Raw genomic sequence first — 19,688 nt, forward strand, 5'->3', positions numbered from 1 at the left:
TGTGTGTGTGTGTGTGTGTGTGCACGCGCATGCGTGCGCATGTGTGTGGAGTTAGTGCGCATGTGTGCCAATGCGCCTTTTTAGTTTTGTTGCTATTCTTGTGTTCTTCAGAGAGAGAGAGAGAAAGAGAAGAGAGGAGTCTTAGTAAAGCAGGCAGGTGGGCATCGACCTTGGGCATCTGCCCAGCGCAGTCATGCTTTCCAACCTATGGCTCCAAGGACCTTTTGGCCTGTTACCTAGCTAATAGACCTGCATGAAGGGGTCTGGTGACCCAGCCTGGCATGTGAAGGGTTTGTGACCCAGTCTGTGAACGGGCTTGAAGGGTCTGGGAGCTCCAGACCCAGCCCTAGCTCAACGATCAGCCCAGTCAATGCAGGATTACCAGCAGGTGAAAGAGCCCGATAACTGGCATGGTCACCTAGCTTTACAGTTGGTGTCACAAACAGGATTAAGAGCTAGACAATTGGTGCTGTGAGGATTCCAGGCCTTTGTCTAGAGCAAACTGGCATAGTCAGTAGGATTACGCCACAATTGGCATAGTCTGCAACAAGATTCTGAGCAGGTACAGGAGCCAAAAGCCCTTGGAAGGAGGAGGAAATGTGGCTATCCTTGAGCATGTGGTGGCCGGTGGCCACTTTTCTGCTGACCGGAGCCTGGCTGCTGTTAACCATGGTGCAAATTGATTGAGATTTGCAGCAGAAAGCAGAGTTGTTGGAAGCATGGATAAATGTCCTGGAGGACGACATGCAGTGACTGGCCACTCCTTCTCCTCACACCATGGAAGACGACCAACCCAGTGGTGAGTCAGGGAAACCGTGTGTCTCCAGGCACAACCTGTTGTACACAAGAAATTGAGACAGTAAAGCAGCAGAAACAGGGAGAGCCCCTGGCAGCTACAACTGAGACCTAGGGGTGGATGGCGTAATGTGCTCTAGAGACTATGTAGTAAATGCATGTTGTGTTTGTCTGAAGGCAAAAGGCTCGGAGGGTGCTACTTAAACCTGTTGGCTGGATGAGTGGTGTAAAACCCGAGAAAAGTGTGTCACATAGAGATGGGCACATGACCCGAGAATGGTTGCCCCCTGGCAATTTTAAGTATGTTTTCACCTGGTGAAAAGGTGGAAAAGTTAGTCTCCATTACTATGTGCCTGTCTCTTGAGGCAGCGGCTGCAGAAAGAGCCACAGATATGCACAGGGACAGGGCAGCCACTCCGTGATGGACTGGGTGAATGCAGCTGTTTGAACTGTGGGAAAATGCTGCAAAAAACTGCCTGAGACTAGTGAATAGCTGGTGTAAGCTGAGCTGATTTAAGTAACTCAAAAGCCAGAATGTAAAAGCATAGAGCAGGAGAAAAAATGCAAGGGAGAAGCAGATAAACTGTTTGCTAAAGACATTATCTTGGCGGTGAGGCAGCCAGATGCTAAAAACCAAGACAATGAGAGAAAAGTCCTGAGGGCATTTGAGAAGTTTGGGAGAGTGCCCCTCCCATCCTAGGAGAACTGAGTTGTCCCGGAGGGCAGATCTGATGTATCATTGCCCTCGGCAAACTGCTCCCTGCATCCCAGCTGCTCTGGCTGGAGCTATCCTGTCTCAGCACCTCTGAAGAAAAAAGCCAAAAACCTTGGTGGCGTTCACGTTGTGTTAAGTTTGCAGGCCAGCAGTCTGTGAGAGCAGTGGAAGCGTGACAGCCTTCACCAGGATTTCAAAAGATGTGTGAGAAAGCCTGGGCACTCAGGCGGATATCTGCTGCAGGGGTGGAGCCACTGCAGAGGTCATCTGTGGAACGATGTGGAGCAGAAAAGTGGGGTCAGAGCCCCCACAGAGAACCCCCACTGAGGAAATGTCTAGTGGCGCCAGAATGGCAGGACTGCCTCCAGGATCCCAGAACTGTGGGGCTGCTGGCAACATACAATGATGGCCTGGAAAAGCTGCAGGCACCAGGGCAGCTCAGTGGTCTGCATTTGGCAGAGCTGTAGGAGCGAGGTTGCCCAATGCTTTAGGGGTCCAGGTGCCCCATTGTGCTTAAAGTTTGCCCTGTTTGGGTTTTGGATTTGTTTGAGGACTGTTTTTCCTTTCTATTCTTCCCTTCTGGAATGGGAATGTGTACCCAGTGTCTGTCCCACTGTACCTTGGAAGTAGATAAACTTGTTTTTGATGCTTTACAGGTTCACAGCTGGAAGGACTTTTGCTTTTGGTCACGGAGGAGACTTTGGACTTTGGACATTTAAGTTGGTGCTGCAACAAGCTAAGGGGCCGAGCCCGTGGCGCACTCGGGAGAGTGCGGCGCTGGGAGCGCGGCGACGCTCCCGCCGCCGCCGCGGGTTTGGATCCTATATAGGAATGGCCGGTGCACTCACTGGCTGAGTGCCGGTCACGAAAAAGACAAAAAAAAAAAAAAGCTAAGACTTTTGGAACTGGGATAGAATGTGTAGTATGTAAATGTAAGGGTCATTTATCCTCGCTAAGGGAATATTACAGAAGATTCTGAACGTGTAGGTTGTAAGGCAAGGACCCTGAAGGGGTGGATTGTTGGGAAAATAGAATAGTTTGGTCAGGGCCCTCACCTTGGGTTGAGTTGGATGTGGTTCAGCATCCTTTGTAAGCAAATTGTGCATGTGTGTGTGTGTGTGTTTGTGTGTGGAGTTAGTGCACATGTGCGCCAATGTATCCTTTTAGTTTTGTTGCTATTCTTGTGTTCAGAGAGAGAGAGAGAGAGAGAGAGAGAGCAAGAGAGAAAGAGAGAACGAGAGAGAGTAGAGAGGAGTTTTAGTGAAGCAGGTGGGCGGGCGTCAGCCTCGGGCATCTGCCCAGCACAGCCATGCTTTCCAACCTATGGCTCCAAGGACCTTTTGGCCTGTTATCTAGCTAATAGACCTGCGTGAAGGGGTCTGGTGACTCAGCCTGGTGTGTGTGGGGTCTGGTGATCCAGCCTGGTGTGTGAGGGGTCTGGGGACGCAGCCTGGCATGTGAAGAGTTTGTGATCCAGTCTGTGAATGGGCTTGAGGGATCTGGGAGCTCCAGACCCAGCATTAGCTCAACAATTGGCCCAGTCGGTGCAGGATTACTGGCAGGTAAAAGAGCCTGACAACTGGTGTAGTCACTTAGCTTTACAATTGGCATCATGAACAGGATTAAGAGCTAGACAGTTGGCACTGTGAGGATTCCAGACCTTAGCCTAGCTGGACAGGGATCTAATTTCCTCATTAGTTTTGGGGGGACCATATGTTCACACTCTATCATTCCACCCCTGGTCTCCCAAAACTCATGTCACTCTCATATACAAAATACAATCATTTGATCCTAACTACTGAAAATCTTAGCTTGTTCCAGCACCAGCATAAAAGTCAAAAGTCAAAAGTCTCATCTGAGACCAAAAGCAAAACTCCTTCTAGCTGTGAAACTGTAAAAATCAAAAACAAATTTATCTACTTCCAAGATACAATGCTGGAACAGACATTGGGTGCACATTCCCATTCCAAAAGGGAGGAGTAGACCAGGAGAAGGAACAGGTCCCCAAAAAGTCCAAAACCCAGCAGGGCAGACATTAAATCATAAAGCTCCAAAATAATATTTGACTCCAAGTCCTGCATGCTGGGCCCAATGGAGCATCTGGACCCCCAAAGCCTTGGTCACCCTGTCCACACAGCTCTGCCAGGCACAGCCCACTGGGCTGCATTGGTGCCTGCAGCTTTTTCATGCTGGTGTTGCATGTAGCCAGTGGCCCTACAGTTCTGGGGTCCTCTTGGCAGCCCTGCTGCCTTGGCTCTACTAGACATTTCCTTGTGGGGACTCTCTGTGGGGGCTCTGACCCCACTTTTCTGCTCAGCATTGCTTTAGTAAATAGCCTCTGTGGTGGCTCCACTCCTGCAGCAGGTCTCTGCCTGGGCCCCCAGGCTTTTCCATACATCTTCTGGAATCGGGGTGGAGGCTGCCAGGTCTCCACTGCTCTCATGTCCTGCCGGCCTGCAGACTTAATGAAACCTGAATGCCACTGAAGTTTCAGGCTTCTGCTCTCCAGAGCTGCTGCACAAACCACACTTGGGGCCACTTGAGGCAGGACTGCTCCAAACAAAGCAGCTGGGATGCAGGGAGCAGGTTCCCAAGGGCAGTGGTGCCCCAGATCTGTCCTCTGGAACAACTTGGTCCCCCTAGGGCTCTGGGTCTGTGATGGGAGGGGCTTCCAGACTTCTGAAATGCCTTCTGGGCCTTTCTTTCATTGTCTTGGCTATTAGCTCCTGGCTGCCTCATAGCCATGCTAATGGCTTTAGCAATCAGTCTATCTCCTGCACCCTTGCATTTTTCTCCTGCTCTCTGCTTCTCTACCACATGGCCAGGCTGCAAATTTTCCAAATCTTTAAGCTCTGCTTCCCTGTTAAATTCTGACTTTACGTCATGCCTTTGTCACCATAACTCCACATTGGCTGTTGCAAGTAGCCATGCAGCTTTCTTAATGCTTTGCTGCTTGGAATTTCTTCTACCAAACATTCTGGTTCACAACTCTTAAGTCCCACCTTCCACAGAGTCCTAGGGCATGGACACAATGCAGTCAAGTTCCTTGCTATGTTGTAATAAAGGTTATCTTTTGTCCAATTCCTGATAAGTCATTTCTATCTGAAACCTCATCATCCACACAGCCTTTACTGTCCACATTTCTATCCGTATTCTGGTCACAACCATTTAACCTATCTCTAATATGTTCCAAACTTTCCCTCATCTTTTTATCTTCTTCTGAGTCGTCCAAACTTCTCCAATCCTTGCCATTACCCAGTTCCAAAGCCACTTCCAAAGCTGCTTCCATGTTTTCAGGTATCTGTATAGCCACTCCCCCACTCCTCGGTACCAATTTTCCTGTATTAGTCTGTTTTTGTACTGCTATAACAGAAATACCTGAGACTGGGTAATTTATAAAGAACAGAGCTTTATTTGGCTTACAATTCTGGGACAGCTGCATCTGGTGCAGACTTCAGGCTGCTTCTACTCATGGTGGAAAGTGGCAGGCAGCTGGCGGGTATGAGCAGATCATGTGGCAAGAGGCATGTGGCAAGAGGAAGCAAGAGATAGAGAGAAGGGGTACCAGGTTCTTTTAACCAACCAGCTCTCATGATAACTAATACAATGAGAACTTTCACTACCCACCCCACCCAGGGAGAGCATTAATCCATCCATGATATTTCTGACCCCATGACTCAAACAGCTCCCATCACTGCCACATTGGGGATCAGATTTCCACATGAGTTTTGGTGGGACAACACGTCCAAACTCTATCAGGAAGTAACTGTGATTTATACAAATAGATCCCATTAAACCTAGCCTAAATGCATCCCTAACTCAACTTTCTTTAGGTCAGTTCCAGAAATAACCATTGCAATTAGAACACTACCCAACATTACAGAGGAAGCTGGGATGCAAGTAAGACAGCAGCCATAACTATTTGCAGTTAAAACATCTTGCTTTTGCAAATTTGTAAAAGCATATGACTGTGTGGACTTGGTGCTAGGACCCTTCCCAGAATCTTGAAAGGAATTCATACAAGCAAGACCCGTGAAATTTAAGCTTTCTTTAGCTTCGCAGTAAATCTACTTTTGTCAGCATCTAATGGTACTTACAGATGTAAAGTAGACACTTGAAAAAAATTGGCGAATGAATGAATAAATAGAAAATTACTTTTTTGTGTTTCTTTGATAGCATTGCTAAATTAAAATGTGTTTCATATTAAATTGGACCCATTAGCTATAGGTTACATTTATCATATTAAAGCTATGCTAAATATTGTAAGTGATTTGGGATCTATTCTCTATATGAAATATGTCAAGAAGATTTATGTTATAAGCACAGATATATTGACCCTTTCCTTTTCCTTTCTATATAACAATTTCTGTATAATTTTTCCACCCCATCAAGTGCACTTTGTCACAAGTATACCCTAAGCAGAACCACTACTAGGAATGTCTTATTACTAAAATTATAGAAAAACTTTCCTCAGTGTGTATATTTGCCTTTTTGTGAAGGACAAATACTAATCTGAGACATTTATTTTATTATTTTTTTGACTCCTAGGAAAAAGTTGCCTGAATTTTTTTTAAAATAATGTTGCATCTCAAAGGAGTTGAAAAATTGAAGGCTCATATTTTCCAGATGGGATAAAAACATAGATTTATCTAAACTTCAATTGAACCATCTAATGTGAAAACAGAGATAGTGCTAGAAAGGAGGTTGGGGTGTCAGTCAAGAAACCTCATATTGGGTGGGAGTCCAGGCCTTTAGTATGCTTCTTTCATTCTCTTTCCCAGGGTTATCAGAGGTCATTCTCTCTGGTAATCAGAAAGTACCTATAAAATCAAATGATCTCTTGTAAAACCTGACCCTGAGTATACACTTACGCACCATTGAAAAACCATGTGTCACTTTCTGGACCTGGAGTCTTTCAGAGAATGCCAGGATCAAAATGCTTCTTGCAAATGCTGAATTTTTCCACTTGACATTCAGATTGAGACCACTGAGAGAAGGCAAAAAGCTATGAGGCAGATAATAGTATATTGGCAGAGTTGTGGACTTACTGCTAGGCCCTCTTTCACTAGCTTAATTTAGGATAATAGAATTCTATGATGTGAGTGGAAATACTAGGCCTCGGTTGGATCCATCAACCGTGGATCCAATACAAGCAATATTTTCCACATTTACATGGTTGTCTCTTAAAATTTCTCACTTTTTAAAAATTTCAAATTAATCTTGGGACCTAATAGGACACAGGAGAGTATGAAAAAACAAGTATAGATGCAGACATCTTTTTTAATATGCTAGAGAGAAAAATATGCATATCCATTTGAAGGTAGATTTTTCTGTTAGGCGATGTGTGACTGATTCTAAAGAAGTGACATGTTGAGGTACCCTGTCAGAGGGCATGTTGTCAGCCACGTTGATTTCCAGATCACAGTAAAATCTTTTCAAGTCTCTGTCAGACAATTTCCTGCTGTACTGCTGCTGTTTACTACAATTTAAAGTAGAGAGAGAGAAATCCACTTAAAAGGATTAAGAAAATGAGTAAAAATTATGGGGTGCCTGTTAAAAACCCCAAAGTGTAAGTGTTTGTTGTAAGTAGAATATGGCAAGTCATGCTTTATCAGGAAAGCGCAGACATATTTCAGCATGATTAGGAAAAGGTAAAGATTTTTTTTTCCCTCAGCTTCATTCAGCTGGTGTAATGAGCATTATTGATTAAAATGTTAGGATCAATAAAGATTTAAAATTGGAGCAGAGGAGACCTTAAGGAGGAGGAAAAGGTTATGGTAAGCTGCCAATTAAATGCTTTGTAGGAAATTGATTTTTAAACATGAACCGTCAGTTACACTGCTTGCCTTCATTGATATACCCTGCTGTGCGGCGTGCACGCACGCACGTGCGCACGTAAAATAATATGCATTGTTATCAGAGTCATCCACGAAATATTTGTCAACATCCTCTACAACCAGAAGCTAATTATAAAGCTTTACCCCATCTGAACATATGTTACTAATGCTTTCAAAAGAATTCTCTGTAATGGTAATTAGGAAGCTGTTTTTCAAGTCATTTAACAGCCAATGGAACTTAATATGGTTCTCCTTAGAATGCAATTTTGTATAATAATATAGTTGCACTTTGTCAGGTTCTTGCTAATTTTGCAAGGTAATGTTTTAAATTCCTTTCTCCTCTTTGTCTTAATGCACCAGTATGTAAACCTACCAAATGTATTGGACATATGTGTTACAGCCACATAACCAAGGATGATGAGTCGGGTATTCCTCACATAGAAGTAATTGCGTTGCAGAACTTATTGTCATTTCTAGGGGAAAATACTAGACAGGTCTGGAAAAATACAGGAGTGAAACACCAAACCACAGGGAGGTAAATGCAGAAATGGAGAAAAGAATAATCGAAATATCAATATGTTTTTTAAAAAGAAGTAAAACAAAATCCACTAATATAAATTTTAAGAAAAACATCTAAAAGTAATGAGCATTTTTATGAAACGTATGCAAAAGGTACCCCTGAAAGCCAATTCAGAGACCAGCATCTGAAGATATTAACAAATAAATATAGGCTTCGAGGACTGCTATAGAGAAAAATGTGGAAGAACATGAAAGAAATGCCTCAACGGGAAGGAAAAGAACAGAGACTCACCAATCACTCACTTCTGGTTAGAACACTTTTCTCAAAGCTACTCTGGGCACCAAATTCCTGTATGACTAATTACAAGTTCCTTCTGAAATTTCTGCAAATAGTCTTTGGAACTGGGTTGAAGAAACACGTTTTAGTCCATTGTGACCTTAACCAATAGGAATTTCACTGTTTATTTTTCGAAGATATTTGTGCATAGATCAGCATAAATCTATTAACTATCAGTATGTAAAAATGAATAACTCTTATAAAGTCATTCCTTCTAACTTACATGAAATATCAGTAAAAACCAATATTCAATAATAAAATGTATTATAATTCTGTTTATTTAATTTTCTGTCGATATGAATAAGCTGTCTCATAAACATAGATCATGGTGGATTTGTTTTAAATTTAGATACTTAATTTATGACCTCAATAATGTACCTCTATAATCTATTTTTAATAGATTGTTCTATTATAATGGATTGTTTCTACATAGATGTTCTATGTAGAAAAATCAATGGTTCATTTTTCTAGTCACTTTGGTTTTGGCTGGTGCTTTCTGATTTTGAAATTAATAACCCAAACTACCCCAAAGAGTGTACTGGGAACCATGGGGTCTGACGTTTGCTCTGGTCGGCAGGTGCACGCTGAGCGTGACGCTGGAGCAGGCCATCATCCTGGCCCGGAGCCACGGCCTGCCTCCTCGCTACATTATGCAGGCTACAGATGTGATGCGGAAGCAAGTAAGTCTTACACATACTTTCGGGGAGTTGTTTTAAAGGACCTGGATCTGAAGATTCCTGTGTTCACCTGTCAGGTGTCTAGCAGGTGCCTGGGTGGGACGGGCACTTTGTCAGGCTCAGAGGGTAAGTCGTGAATGAGAAACACTTGCAGTGAGAAGACAGTGCAGGCACCTACGTGAGGCTTCTCCAAGAACCTTATACAGCCCCGGGAAAGGGACACCTAAGCAGTAACCTGAAGGAGGACAGAGACTCGGACAAACGAAATAGGGCAAGAGTGGATGTGGGACTTATGTAAAGGACAAGATAAGGGTTATATGGCATTTTCTGGGTATTGTAGGTGACTTAGTAGGGCTGAGGGAGTAGGTTGGAGGACGAACAGGGACAAGGAAGAAGAGGAAAGAATTGATGGCCCTGCGCGCTTCTGGCCATCTCCAAGGGGCTTCCATGCCATGCTAAGAAGTGTATGCATTATTACGAGAATAAAACACTAATTTTCCTTTAGAAGATGAATAGCAGGCTTTGGACTGGCTGCAGGTCACTGGAGTAATTATAAGTGAGAATATGCTCTTATACATAGAATGAACTTTTTATACCGTAACCCAGTAGTATTTCAAGTGTGATAGTTTTAAAACCCTTAAAATTCTTTTTTAAAAACAACCAAAAAATGAACTAACCTCCAATTTACTGGTTAGGAAAATGTGCTCAATCTAGTAGAAAAAACACTTAACCTATAGAAAGACAAAAGAAATCACAAGACACCAATTTTATAGTTTATTCTACCACTGTTTCTTTGAGCTATAGCAGAAAATTGATTTAACACATCTCTCTATTTGCTGACTTGGTTTGAGTTGCCCAGTGATAGTGAGTGATTTAATTTTTTAAGATATTCTTTTGTAATTATGACTGCTTTATTTACTAAAGACTTAACATATAAGTCTCAGGCAAACATATAAATCTCTTTGGGCTTGCTCCCAAGATTACACTACAGAATGTCAACCAAGCCAATGGAAAAATCCACCGAAGAGGCCAACACTGAGCTTGCGTCTGCAGTGCAGGAGCAGGCACAGGCAGTGCATATGCGTTGTGCTTCTGGTTAGGAACCCAGGCGCTGAAGATGAAAACCAAGATCTTAGAAGGGCCAAGAGGGACTTGCTAAGTAAAGGTCAGATCCACCAGAAGCTTGTGACATCCTGTGGTCCAGCTGGAAAAGGGCAAACACAGATGCGAATTGCCAGCAGGTTTAAGAAGGATTCTTTGGGGATAGATATACAAATTCTGTTTTAAAAAGTAGATCAAAGTAAACTTACTTGTGATTATTCACATCAGAGTTGGGATTTAGATTGCTAAGACATACAGAAAGAGATTAACCACCTTTCTGTTTTACTATGTTGCTAGTAGAGTAAGCAGGAAGATTTGGAAGGGCCATCTCAAAATTGTGGATTATGTCAGGATAAAGAGTCTCAAATTTACCTTTTTAAAGATTATTCCACTAAGAAGGTTATTATGACTTGGCTACATATACATACCTACTGTATAGCCTTGAATAATGAGAATTATATATACCTTTAACTTCTTAAAACTGTAAATGGAAATAGAGAAAAAAGAGATAGGGAAAGTAAAATTGATATTTCGTAGGCCCTAATGAGTCATTTAACTAGTGCGAAGCTATATAAAATATTATGTATGTTTATATAGTATTAATATATGCTATATGTTACATAAAATAATGTAATAAAAAAGACTGAAAAGTCATGTAGTTCCTTATAAAATCCTCACTGATTTCTAAATGGCACTATTTTTTCAGTATTTATCACTCTTTCTCGTATTTTTATTTATTTATTTGGCTATGGCTTTTTTATTTTAACATTTACTTGTACATATTTGTGGGGTACAGTGTGTTGTATTGATACATGCATGTACTGCACAGTGATTCACTTAGGGTAAACAGCAGAGTTTTGTACCCATTAGTCCACCCCTTCTCTTCCCCATCCCTCCCCCCCAACCCCGTAGCTTTCTTCCTTTGTTACACGTTCCTCTGCTGCGAGGTGTGGTGTCCCAAGTGGTTGTGCGTAGTAGTCCATTTCTGTTGCTTATAACAGAATACTTGAAACTAGTTGATTTATAAAGAAAACAAAATTTATTGCTTACAGTTTCAGATGCTAGGAAGTCCAAAGTCCAGGGAACACATCTGGTGAGGGTCTTGGTGGTGGTGACAGTAACAGCAGGGTATCACATTGCGAAATGGCAGAGCAGAGAGAGCAGAGAGATAGAGACAGACTCTCTTCTTTTAAAGCCCTCAGAACCACACCCCTGACCCCCATTTTTAATCCATTCACTACTGCACGGTCCCACAGTCAAATCACCTCAAGTCTCCACCTTTCAAATACGGTAATAGGATTTCCCACCCTCCTAACAGTCACAGTGGGGGCTAAGTTTCCAATACATAAAACTTGGGGGACACAATTCAAGCTTCGATGAGTTTTGGGGGGACATAATTCAATCCACTACACTGTGAGAGGCAAAGAACTTATTTGTCACTTCTTTGTGAAAGATCATAGAGCCTGGGCCTCTTTTAGAGAAACTAGGCAGGCTGGTGCACAGCAGAGATTTCTGCAATATTCCTTCTTTTGACAATCCTCTTTCCAGTATTCAGCAATAGCAGACAGTGGGGTTAGTGGCTGAGATCCAATCCACAAGCCAATTCTTGCTCACTTATGATTTGAGCAGTTAGAATGCAAATCTGAATAAAAAATCTAACTTGGATTTTCTGTCCATTTTGCCTTTCAACCTCAGGGAAAATTGTTTAACCATTTAGACTCAGCTTTTCTAAGACTAAGTGGTTAAAATATTTACTGTCTTTAGTATATATTGAAGTATTTGAATTATTACATTATTGAATTTGAATTATTATATATGAAAGTATAATAATATATTGACTATGTATTAAAGTTTTACAGTCTATAATGAAGAAACTAAGATTTGTAGTTTCTTTTTAGGAACAAGAAGATTTTAGCATGATTTATTGTTCTTATTTATAATTGCAGTATTGTTTTCGTGTACATATTTTGTATATGTACAAAAACAGAATTGTTTTAACTCACTGCCTAAGTTTGAAGGAAAGGTAAAAACAAAGGAAGAGTACTATATCCATTGCCATTTTTGAGGTAATGATTATAATAACTGTAGGCAGCACTTTTACATAACCAGGTGATCTGATTAATAAAAGGCTTGAAGAAGAAACTGTCGTTGACATTATAAACTTAAAGTTTTCTACACTATAAATTATACTTTCCAAATGTTCTTTGGTGGAAGCCTATATGAATTTGTTTTCTTGACCTTTTTGATAAAAAATGGAATTCCAAGGGATCCTGCCTCCTTACGTACAGTATCAAGGCATCACACAAGGTAATAAGAACAAAGACGTGGGGATGATGTGGTCCTTGCCTAGTGCCATGGTGTAAGCAAATCACTATGATACAGACATCAAGAAGCAAGTGTTCTAAGGAGCACCCAACCTCAGTATGTCAGGACACAGAACGGGGCCTCATCCATGAATAGACTGTGAGCCCCTTGGTGGCTGGTGGACTGAGTCTTACTCATTTTGGTATCATAGTTTCCCAGGATAGTATCTCATATAAAGCAAATGCTAAATGATGTTTGTTCAATAAATTAGTTCTAACCAGGATAACTGGGAAAAAGCTTCTTCCATAAGATGAATATATGATAGTGGCTAAGAGTACAGCCTCTTGGGTCAAGCAACCTTGGTTTGCTGTCTTTGTTATTTGGGGAAAGATTCTTAGCCTCTTTGTTACTTAGTTTCCTCATTATTAAAACAGGGATAATAATAGTACTTGCCTCATAGTATTGTTGTGAGGGTTAAATAAATTATTTAATACTTAATGTGCTTATACTTAATGCACTTAAAATATTACCTTATATTGTGAATGACCAATCAGTTATTAACTAAGACGATATTTGAGTTAGGCCTTGGAGAATAAATAAGATGCAGACAGGAAGCGAAGGAGGCAGGGAGGGTGTTCAGGCAGAGGTAGCAATGTAATAGGCAGGTGTAAAATACGAGTAGGTGGTGTGTTATATGTAGTTAAATTCGAAGTACGATAAGCCAGTGGATGTGTTCAGCATGGAGAGCATCAGATTTATTTGAAACCCTTTAAGGAAGCAAAAAATCTTTCTATCAATTACTTAATTGAATATTATGAGACTACAGACAGAAGGAATTGTACACATCCTGTACTTTAGTTAGCAGATCTGTTTTTTTACAGAGGTACAATTTAGAAATTCTAAAACTAATTAATGTGAATACTAGAATTGAACAAATAAGCAAAGATATTATAAATAATGAAAAGCAGATTTCTCACTGTCTGAGAAAGAAATTTAACAAATAATGAAAGGGAGAAGGCTGGAATTGAGAACAGACCCTGTGGTACTAGGTTGGAATCAGGTATCAGTATGAACACATAGACATATGCACACATACAGATACGGATAGATGTAGAGATGAATACAGATACATGAATATGTTTGTATTAGTAAACTAGCCCTGCCTACTGGAAAGGCCTAGAAGCAGTTATTTGCCAGTAGTAGTGAGCACACCCAGTGTCCAAATCTTGACTTCTAAATACCATTCTTCAATAAAAAGAGTCAGGGCTGCTCAGAAGCTGAGGCAGGATAGATGAGTCTGGAACATCTTGAGGTGCCAGCAAATCAGGAAGTACTAAAAATTGATGGGAGCATATCAAAAAAACACAAGAACCAACTGGAAAGAGCTCCCAGTGGTCAAAACTGGAACAATTTGAGAAAAAAAAAATCAATAAAAATTTTGGATTATATCTCATAGAATAAAATAAACATTTACGAGTTCATATTGACTTACATGTATAATTGAATAAATAAATAATTTGGGGAGAAGAAGTAAGTCTTCTTTACAGAAGAATTCCAGTTCATAAACACTATAGTATTGTTGCAGACAGGATACACCAATGGAGGCTGAAATCAGTGAGCAAATGTTTAAAGAGAAACAGGATATTTGCATAGTCTTGTAGTCTCTCCCCAAGTGTATTCATTAACGACAGGATGAAAGGTGATAACTTTACAGTGGAAAAATCTGGCCCATGCTACCTTAACCAAGTGATGAAAGTCAGTGTCACTGGTGATAAGACATATTGACATCATGTATCCCTGGATATGATGCACTGAGAAGGGCACATCACTCCTGTGATTTTCTTGCCAAAAAATGCATTTTCTCCATTTAATCATGAGGAAACATCAAATCCAAATGGAGACACTCTGCAAAATAATGACTAGTACTCATCAAAAGTGTTAAGGACATGAAAGACAAGCAGAGCTTCGGAAATGTCACAGATTGAAGGAGTTTAAGGAGGCATGAAAACAAAATGCAATATGGGATCCTGGGTTGGATCCTCGAATAGAAAAGGGACATTAGTGGGGAAAATGGTGAAATTTGAGTAAGATGTGCAGCTTAGTTAGTAGTAGTGTACCAATGTGAATTCCTGGTCTTGATAATCATATGCTATGGTTAAATGAAGTGTTAACCTTCAGAGATGCTGGGTGAAGTGTGTGAAGTCTCTGTTCTGTTTTTACAAAAATGAAAATCACTTCAATATAAAAAGTTTTACTACTTAATCACAACTCTCAAATTCCTTCCCCTCGTCTTCCTGTCACTCCCCGACCCCCATTTTCCCTGTTTGCTTTCCTTTTTTAGGTTCCTCTTGAGGGAATATATTCTTTGTTTTTTACTTCCTTTTCTCCTTTTCCTTTCCTTAGTTCAGAATTTGGAAGCTGGAGAAAGTTGCAGTTTTTTGAACAACTCTCCCTTACCTATTCCCAGCCAAAAGCCCTGGTGTTTGGCTCTATGTAGTAAATAATTCCCATGAGGAACTGAACAATGATTGTAACTTCACTCATGAACTTGACAGATTGTAGACTTTTTCATTGCTGAAGTGGACTGTCTGTGCACCGTAATCACTGAGGCAGAATTCTTAGATTTCAGAGATCCACATGGACATGCCTTGTTCACAAATTGCTTTAGAATTATTTAAGAAAATATTTTCTTGCTAAATACTATGAAGTTTAAAATAGCTAACTATTCAGCTAAGGACAAAACAGGTGCATGATTGTGATAGAACTGTGATTTCTGTTTCATGAAAAGTGGCAACACAGCAGGTATTTATAGCTGGTTCATTTCCTGTTTTCAACATTGTAGGTATTGACTGCTTCCAGGAGTAAAGACATAGATGAGATCGTGAACAGAAAGCTGTTATTTAAACTTATTTTGAATGACTTAGATGGCTATAGAAATATGTATTAATCTTTTGAAACAACATATCAGCACATTTTAATTCTTAAAAGCATTAATTTTGCAAATGTTCAGATGGTGATTTCTTTCTTCCTCTTTATCCAGTCTCTCTTATATTAAAGACATTGTTAGAATACGTATTCTATACTCAGATGTTAATGGTATGTTGAATAACTAATATGATGTAGAGCTAAAAGTGGTTTTCTTGACTTTCAGGGAGCAAGAGTTCAGAACACAGCAAAGAATTTGGGAGTCAGAGACCGGACCCCACAGTCTGCTCCAAGGTAAACACATGCCCTGGTCTGCCCTTTCCCAAAGAGCTCGCCAGCGTTTCCCAGGTGGTGTCACTTGTGGCTAATGTAACTGCTCCAGGATATGCTCAGTATCATAGTGATTGCAATTGTGGAAATTGCCTTTGTAAACACCCAGTGGCTGTGTCACTCATCATAAATGCTCTCAGAGTTAAATGGATATTATCTTATTTTGCAAATTTTATCATGAATTCAAAAACAAAAGTCCACACAGATACTACAAAAATTTGTAATCCACCTGTGCCAATACCAAAATGTTATTTTCATTCATACTTCTATGACTGCACACGCTGTTCCCTCTGGCATGATTGCCCATCACATCTGTGTCTGTATGGAAAACTCCTACTTAATTAACCACAGAACCCAGCTTAGATGTCATTTTCTCCTCGGAGTCTTGCTTGAGTATCCTTCTCTGTGCTCCCTTAGCATCTCATATATTGATCTAAAATAGCCCTTATCATATTTTGTTACAATATTTTGTTATGTTTCTTTGCCAAACCTGAACATGAATTCTTTGTAGGTAGAGAATATGATTTTGGGGATTTTATTCATTGCTCATCACAGTGCCTACATAGTAGGTATCAAATATCTAAACTAATTTCCAGAATATATGAATGAATAAATGAATGAATGAGCTTTTTGTTTGTTATACCAAATATTCCCAGTTCCCACATCATCATAAGAAAGGCCTCCAATCCACCTTTAAAATAAATGAACACAGTTTGAGAGTGTTTTTGGTTTGATTTCCCTGGTGATTGAGGTGGGCAGCCATCTATTCTGAAGTGGAGCAAACCTGAACAGCTTTTTTTACATTTCATTGCTTTATACACTTGCATTTTAACAAAAAGTAGGCTCCTCCATGCACCGTCACAGACAAGGCATATTTGTTTCTCTTTATAAAGCAGTTATCAGAGTGGGAATGATGATTGCAGCATTTATGAAGTTATATTTCATTCTGAAAAACTATGTGGGCAGTGAAAGTGCTTTCAAGAAAGAAAACATTTTCTCTCTGAAAACAGATGGAGCACTCATGTTCCAATTGTATTTATTTTTAGTGCTGACTCCTATGTCTATTTAATCCTCAAGTCTTGTTAATGTTATCTTTCATAGTTGATTAGATTCAGATCTAAGATTTTCTCTTGCTAAATAGTCATTATATATAAGCATTTTCTCTCCCGCACTTTGAGCAGACATGGTATATTTGGATAACAGACTCACTGAAGTGTTAAAATTCCAGTAAGGAAACAAGATAAAGGCTCAGCTAGGTATTCTTAGCTAGAGCTTATAAACACTAATAAACAGTGGGGTTGGAATAAGACTTCAGCACCCCAATCAATAAACCAATATGCAAGCTGAACACAAGAAAAAAAAAAAAAAACTGACGAACTCACTTTTTTTCTTTATTGTGTTATGTTTAAAACACTTGAAATGAAACACAATAAAATAAGCAAGCTGTAAAGCTGACATTTTTTTGCAAGGCAGTAATATCCCTGAGAGAGGAATCAAGAGTAATTTTTAAAATGTATCTTGTTTATTCTTTCATTCATTCTACAAATATTTATTGAGGACCTAAGAAATGCAAAGCTCTCTGCTATACCTCATGGAGGATATAAACTGAGATAGAAATAGCTCTGGCCCTTGCGGAGCTTCCAGGTAAAGAGATGAAATGAGGAAAACAGAAATACAAGAACAGGTGGGATGTGAGACCCACCTTATGGCAGGTGCAGGGAGAACGCTGAGGGGCACAGAGGGGCTGGGACCCTCCTGACTGGGAACCAGGACTCCTGCCCCAAGGACAGTGACTGAAGAACACCTTTGGCTCTCAAAGCTTGGCCATCCATGGGCAAAGCTGGAGTAATGTTCCTGGAAATATCTTCAGGGAGGTCAAGTTTGCTATCTCTGCCTAAGATAGTATTCGGTTCAAGTCCCCAACCCATCTCTGCATAGTTTTTCTTCCACCATCCACTTTATTATTATTTTTAATTTACTCGGCAAACATATATTGAATTTCTGCTGTGTGCCTGTAGGTGGCAGGTTCTTTGTTAAAAGCTAGGGATAAAGACATAGTCCCCTCTGCCAGTTGTTGAGGTATAATAGGGCAACCATTGAATAAAATGAAGATGGAACACAGAGTGTGATAAGAGCCGTGATAGAATAGGCAAGTGTGTCATGAGAACTCAGAGAAGGTGCATAACACAGCCTAGGAATGGAGGGAGGAGATTGCAGAATACTCCTGGCTCCGTCAGCGCGGCGATGCATGTCCCACACGGCAGGTGCAACAGCACCAGGGTGCATAAAACACCTGACATTCTGAGAACTGCACCTAGGTCTCTATGACTGCTGGTCAAATGTGATTTCAGAATGATGCAAGTGAGGCTGGAGATGGAGGCAGGGGCCGGGTCAGGAAGAGACTTTTAGGAGTACTGAAGAGTTTTTACTTCAACTTGAAGACAATAGAGAGGAGTTAATAAACAATCTCCCTTTCCGGAAGATTTGAATTTTAGAATTTATCTTGGGCATCATTAGGAGGGTCTATTTGAGGATAGGTAAAACTGAAGACAGGAGCTTGAAAGGAGATTATGGTAGTATTGAGGACCAACATAAGAGAGATATTTAGAAGACAGAATCAATAGTCTTTGGAGACTAATTCGATGAAGAAATTTAGGGGAAAGGAAGATTCTAAAATTACTACCAAATCTTTAGCTGCTTGGATAACAAGGAGTTAATGGTTCCTACCACTGAAATAGTAGGTGCTGTGAAAAGAACATGCACAGGGAAAAGATGATGAGCTCGGTCAGCTTGGTGGGTGATACTGACATCAAGGATCAATGGGCCATCCGCGTGGAGGTGCCTTTGGGGGCAGTTGAATACACTGTTCTGAAGCTGAGGAGAGATGAACTGCTAGAGCAATAGTCTCATGAGTCATCAATATTTAGGTGAAGACCTAGAAATAGGTTTTGTTACTGTAGCAAATGGGCAGGAGAGATGAGAGAAGGAGGTTTGAACACCACCAGGGGATGCCAACACTAAAGAGCAGAGAAGTGGGGGCCACAGAATCTAACTGGGGGAGTTGAAGGAAAACAAGAGGTGGTTGCTCAGAAGTTCAGAAAGGAGGAATTTGCCACAATCACACTACAGAAAGAGTGAATCTACTAATTTAGGGAATTGGAAAGCTGGGGAACAAAGTATTAGAATATTAGGGAGCTCGGTATTAATAATGCTGAGGTCCATTGGTTCTGAGGAGTGACAGGGTGAAGCCTGCTCCTGGGACTGAGGTTTCCTTTATATCCTTGGCTCCAACACCTTTTGCATACTCCCCTTTAGCCACCTTTGTCTAAAATATGTGTCAGGACCTGCTTTTGGCATTAGGATATTAAGATAGTTGGGAAACACCATGCGCTCCAGGAGCTTGCAGCCTAATAGAGTAGAAAGACAAAATAAACTTGGCAATCCAGTGAATGTGTATTGTGATACGATGTATGTGAGGTGGGTGGAGAGGTGGTTTTTCCTCCTTGGACTTCCATACATACACGGGCTCTTCAGAGCAATATCTTCATTAAGAACCAAGTATTACATTCCAGTTGTAGCACACTAGTCTTATTTTCTATGACATCACAAAATCTGGAACTTCTGTGCTACGAAAGCTTGATTTTCTTCGTTCAATTTGGAAGCAACATTCCATAGTGGTTAAAAGTGAAAATAAATGGTTTTGAGTCCCAGGTTCTGCTAGCTATGTGACTGTATTTAGTCAGGTTACTTTTCCTCTCTGAGACTCAGTTTTCTCATCTGTAAGATGGGGGGAATTGCCTTGCGACAGAGTATTATTGATACTTTGACTTTGAGAGAGGCATTTGCTTTGTGGTCTCCTTTAACACAGCTTCAATTTTTGCCATGTAGAAAGGTGAAGGGTATGATCTATAGAATGAAGTTTGCAAGTTCTGCTCTCTGCAAATGTGGATTTGGGTTGGAAATACCAGCTCCAAGTTGGCTGCCTGAGCCTAAACAGGAATAGGAGAAAGTGGAGCCAAGAGCAAACCTTTTTCATGCAAGCCACTGGTGAATATGACTGGAAAGAGAATACATCAAGGGTCCCAAATGTTGAACAAACCAACGCCTCTCACTGCCCAACAATTTAGCTGCCAAAAAACAAATGCCTC

The 19,688-nt window shown here is 40.7% G+C and overlaps 1 protein-coding gene across 1 annotated transcript in view; it reads left to right on the forward strand.

Moving 5' to 3' along the window:
• PREX2 (phosphatidylinositol-3,4,5-trisphosphate dependent Rac exchange factor 2) overlaps positions 1 to 19,688 on the forward strand; it is a 267,626-nt gene that overhangs the window by 246,009 nt on the left and 1,929 nt on the right. Inside the window, exons 38-39 of the mRNA XM_063079604.1 lie at positions 8,781 to 8,883; positions 15,437 to 15,504. Coding sequence (XP_062935674.1) covers positions 8,781 to 8,883; positions 15,437 to 15,504 — 171 coding nt within the window. The remainder of the gene's footprint in view (positions 1 to 8,780; positions 8,884 to 15,436; positions 15,505 to 19,688) is intronic.

This window comes from Cynocephalus volans, chromosome 15 (genome assembly GCF_027409185.1).
Source record: "Cynocephalus volans isolate mCynVol1 chromosome 15, mCynVol1.pri, whole genome shotgun sequence".
Lineage (NCBI taxonomy): Eukaryota > Metazoa > Chordata > Mammalia > Dermoptera > Cynocephalidae > Cynocephalus > Cynocephalus volans.